Source organism: Macrobrachium nipponense, chromosome 19, assembly GCF_015104395.2.
Source record: "Macrobrachium nipponense isolate FS-2020 chromosome 19, ASM1510439v2, whole genome shotgun sequence".
Classification (NCBI taxonomy): domain Eukaryota; kingdom Metazoa; phylum Arthropoda; class Malacostraca; order Decapoda; family Palaemonidae; genus Macrobrachium; species Macrobrachium nipponense.
Window position 1 is genome coordinate 81,515,588 of NC_061088.1, and position 5,000 is coordinate 81,520,587.

At 38.4% G+C, this 5,000-nt stretch overlaps 1 protein-coding gene across 1 annotated transcript in view; it reads right to left on the minus strand.

Moving 5' to 3' along the window:
- LOC135218567 (irregular chiasm C-roughest protein-like) overlaps positions 1–5,000 on the minus strand; it is a 78,853-nt gene that overhangs the window by 28,774 nt on the left and 45,079 nt on the right. The window contains 1 exon segment of the mRNA XM_064254947.1: positions 4,446–4,597. Within this exon segment, the coding sequence (XP_064111017.1) occupies positions 4,446–4,597 (152 nt within the window).

Consider the following 5,000-nt stretch of genomic DNA (forward strand, 5'->3'; position numbering starts at 1 on the left):
ATATATATATATATACATACATACATACAACATACATACATACTTTTATACATAAATACATATATATTCAAGAGCATTTGTGTGAGTCGTCATCTTCTTGAGATTTTAATGAGACTTCTTCAATCTTGAAGTCCCCTTGTATTATCAGTACTAGTGATTGCTTACATCTGCTATTCATAGAACAATCTTTCATGTATGAACGGCCCACAGAAGGCTGGGCTGCTGGAATCGTATATAAGTAAGTGGGTTACCATTATATAGTAATAGATACAGGTTAATAAATATGTATGGCGATGTGTTATTCATCTCTCGGTAACTTGTCAGGTAGTTACTTTCGTTGTAACGCGAGGAATTGAGTTTTTATTTCTATATTACCAGGAAATCGTTTACCATGACATTTTGTTTTAGGTTCATGGAGCCTCAACTGGAGAGAGAGAGAGAGAGAGAGAGAGAAGAGAGAGAGAGAGAATATGCCATCATTATTTCAACTCGACAAGATATGCCTCAACTAACTGGGTGGTTGAAACCCCTTCCCAGGTACTCTCTCTCTCTCTCTCTCTCTCTCTCTCTCTCTCTCTCTCTCTCTCTCTCTCTCTCTCGCCTCTGACTAATTTTCGTGAGATTATCTTATTTCTGTGTTCATCATTACAATTGTTTTTCCAAAGCAGACTGGCTGCCTGAGTCTGCTATAGTCCCAGGACCACCACCTGTATAGAATTGTCTGCTTTCTGGTAAATAATGATGAGACTCCTCTTCGGAGTTGTTTGTCCACGTCATTACAGACAAGTTCTTCTTAGTATAATATGCTACCTAAGTGATGCTTCGGATGAGACTTCATGTCTATCTTGGAAGCTGAAGCGCATCTTTTTTGAGGAATCTTATTTTTTATTTATTCATATTTTTTTATTTCGTTCTTCATCTTTTCCAGTTTTTGAATAGAAAATGACATTGAATGCTAAAGTTTTTGAATAGAAAATGACATTGAATGATAAAGTTTTTGAATAGAAAATTTAAGTGTTAAATACAAGGTTAAGCAAAAGTCCTGTTCAGTTACGCTCGTTTCTCGTCGTTGGTTACGATTTCATTAGCTGATTACTATGTCTGTTGCAATGAATAAATCTCAAGAAATGCAGTGGGACGCGAATCTCATTATAAACTAATATTTTCACTGGTCTCTTATTCTTTCATTTTGCAGTGGACATTGACGAAGAGAGAGAGAGAGAGAGAGAGAGAGAGAGAGAGAGAGAGAGAGGTTTGATGAGAGGGAGTAGAGAGTGCGAGAGAGAGAGAGAGAGAGAGAGAACTTCAATGGCAGCGCCAAAAGATATTTTTTATCACCACCACTTCTGTACAGGCAAAGCGTCTAGAGTGAATAATTTTTTTTTATTCAAGTTTTTATTATCTATTCGATTTTATTTTTTGTCACTTTACTTATTTTTATTTATTGATATTTTCATTTAGTTTTATTTACTTTTATTTTCACATATTTTTTGTAGCTTTTTAAAAATACTCATTCCCTGCTGGCCTTTAGAAATTTCGTTTTTAGTATGACGCTTTTACCTTTGAAATGTGGCATATGTTATGTAGAAGCTTATGGCTCCGTGAAAGTAACTCGTGTCATATTCAGAAGGTGATTATGTTCAAATAACACCTCTCACAAAGTTTTGAAAGGCGTGACCTTGTGAATTTAGCTGATCTGCCAAGGGTAGTTCCGCCAGTTAGTTGTGGAAGTCATGGCGAGGAGTTGAGTTTAGGATTTTCGTTTCAATGTGCTTGATGGAATTCGGGTTAATGTGAAGATAATTATCATTTTTTCATTTTAGTATCCAGTTGGCTTCATACAGGCGTGTATGTGCATGTGTGTGTGTATGTGTGGTTGTTTGTGGGTCTTATCGGTAATACAGTGATCGAATTAGGGAACGGACGAATAAGGATACGTAAAAAGAAAAAAAATGATTCTGTACGTCTCTGTTACTCCTGAGCAGAGAATTACGGACCTGATGTACGACTTTGGGGGTCACTAGTGATACTAAAAGGGTTTGAGGCCAGCATCTTCATACTCAGTAAAACCTGTGTTTCTGAAAAAAAAAAAATCATTGTGAACTATAAAATAGTTTTTAACAAAAATAATAAAAAATATCAGGTACGTGAAACTCAAAAGAATGACAGCGTGGGAAATGAGCCCCTCACCCCACCCTCCGCGCAAAAGAGAGAGAGAGAGAGAGAGAGAGAGAGAGAGAGAGAGAGAGAGAGAGAGAGAGAGAGAGAGCCATACTCTTTATAAGTTTGTCATGATGCCCCCTCCTGACCCTACAGTGGAAGCCACAAGGAACCAGACAGAGAGAAAAGGGCTTTACGAGACCCGTCTAAAATCTGGTAAAATCCCTCCCGCCCCTCTACCGGCACCGCAGGTCCTTGGCGGAACCCTACAGCCGCCCATAAACCTTTGTTGGTCAAGCTTGGAGGCAAACAGATTTGAGCGAGCGAATACGAAAGTAGAGACGGAGGAGAAGCCAGAGAGAGAGAGAGAGAGAGAGAGAGAAGAAAATAAATGATTTGGTGATTATTCTTTTCGCCTCACTGTGTTTAGAGTTCATTTTTTTTTATCTTTTCTTTTTAGCTTGATTCCGGAGTGGAAACATAATTCGATTATGAAAACGATGCTAATGGTTAGTTATGAAGGTAAATACAATTAGGCGCTTTCTGATCAAAGGATCTCCTGACTTTGAGAATCTGGAGGAGGGCTTTTTTTCTTGATAATGAATCTCTCTCTCTCTCTCTCGCTCTCCGTTGCCTCTCATCTCTCTCTCCTCCGTTCCATCGTCTCTCTCCCCTTTCCTCTCTCTCTCTCTCGCGCTCCACCCCCCCACCCCCCCCCCCCCCCCCGTTTCTTTCCAGTAAAGTGTTAGAAGCACATTTAACAGGCATTACTCTAAGGAAAAGACAAGAATGCATATAATAACGAATGCTACATCCAGGTGAATTGGAAAACATCACACAACCTTAAAGAGGTTTTGAAGCTTTACACTTAAATTAAAAAAAAAAAAAAAACTTACAACCAGCCATCAGATAAGTATATCACTGTACGTTTTAAGCGTCCCAAACTTTGCAACTCTAGCTATGTCTTCAGACAAGACCATTAGAATTGGTGATTTTGTACCTTTTCTACTCCTGTAGGAGGCCACTTTGACAGTGTTCATACCCTCACGATTAGGTTTGTCGTTATGGAGTTCCCTCTTGAAGGACAGAGTTTATTTTTAAGAATCAGGTTCTGACTTCACATCGATAAAAGGAACTAGTGTTCGATTTTGTAATATACGACAGACAGATACTTGCAAAAACTCGGGTAAAGTCGAAACTTTCCTAATGAAATGTTTGGCGTTGGATATATATTTCTTTTAGGTCTGTATTACTTTCAGGTCCTTATTTCTTTTAGGTCCCACAGTCCCGAATTTGGAAAGCACTATAGGTAAACAGTAATTTGCTATTTAAAGAAATTATTCTGGAACTTGTATTGCTTTGCATATATGAGAGCATCCCTATTCCTTTTAGTAGTTTCCACAGGTTTTGTACAGAACTGTAGTAACAACAATCTCGTTTTGTTACTCTTCATACTTGACGTTTTGTCTCCTTTATTACTTCTCGCATTTGTAGGGTACTATTATTGCATCCAGTTTCATATGTTTATTTCGGAGTGATGAAATTGCTCCATTGGTTTCCATCTCTTTGTGGTCTTCCATTCTGTCCTTTTACGGTGAATATCATAATTTTGGACAGTATTATCACATAAGAGCTCTCTCTCTCTCTCTCTCTCTCTCTCTCTCTCTCTCTCTCTCTCTCTCTCCTCCGATGTCACCATCTGACTGTGGGTATACAATCTTCGTATTTAGTAATACTCAGCTTATTGAAATAACAGACATCAGGCTAGTGTTCCAGAGGTTATAAATTTTCAGTTCTAGAATATCTAAGACTGCAACGGTATACTATGATAGTGAATTCAAGATGGCCCGTATGTCTGGAGGTAAAAAGGTGTAAAATCGATACTTCATCTAATAAATAACGCAATTGAACTTCATCTAATAAATAAAGCAATTGTACGTGATTTAATATTCAAAGCAGAATTTCATCTTCAATCATCTCGCTTTGGGTTACCATTCCGTACACAAATTCTTGTCTTGCCATCGAGAAGCAGAAGCACTGTATATTATATTGCAGTCAGAGAAAACTACTGAACACGGTGATCCCGGTTTCCTTCGTATGTCGGCAACACAGCTTTAAAGGCGAAATAACGTAAAAAAAAAAAAAAAAACACACACATAAATGCAACAGATAAAAGAAAGAAAGAAAGATAGAAAGAAACGCTTCACCCCACGGAGATAAAGCTCCCGCGACTTCGTTGATTGGTTTTAGCCTAATGAGCAATGAAAGAGAGCGCAAATACTCACAGTGAATGGAAAGCCTGGTGATCTTCTTGGAAGAGCCGACGTCATTGGAGACCTCGCAGGTGATATCTTCCATGTTGCTGGCTCTGGTCACATCAGAAACGATTAGCTGCGTCGAGTTGTTCCCTTCCACCTGTTTCCCGCCGCGGTACCATCTGTCGGGCGGAGAGAGGGACAGGGCTAATCGCAGAAGTTTCGATGTGGCTGCTACGTATTATTATTATTATTATTATGGGTCCGACAGGGACCTGCTAGAGGACCTGTAGCAGTTACCCTTGTGGCGGACGAGGTGCTGACGTTTGCATTATTATATTTATACTTTATTTATTAGGATGAAAATGTAAAAAAATAAATAATGTGCATGTTAAACAGTACAGACAAATTATGTCTAATAAAATATAGCCAATGTATTTTAATTTTTAGTTGGTGAAACAAGGCTCTGCTTGACCATAGATTTTAGCACGTTGCAATTTATTTAGTGTACTGAATTTAGGCTATGCTTCCGTTCGATTATTTTGTTTCCAATTATACTGAGAATAGAGGAACGTGTTTAGTTTC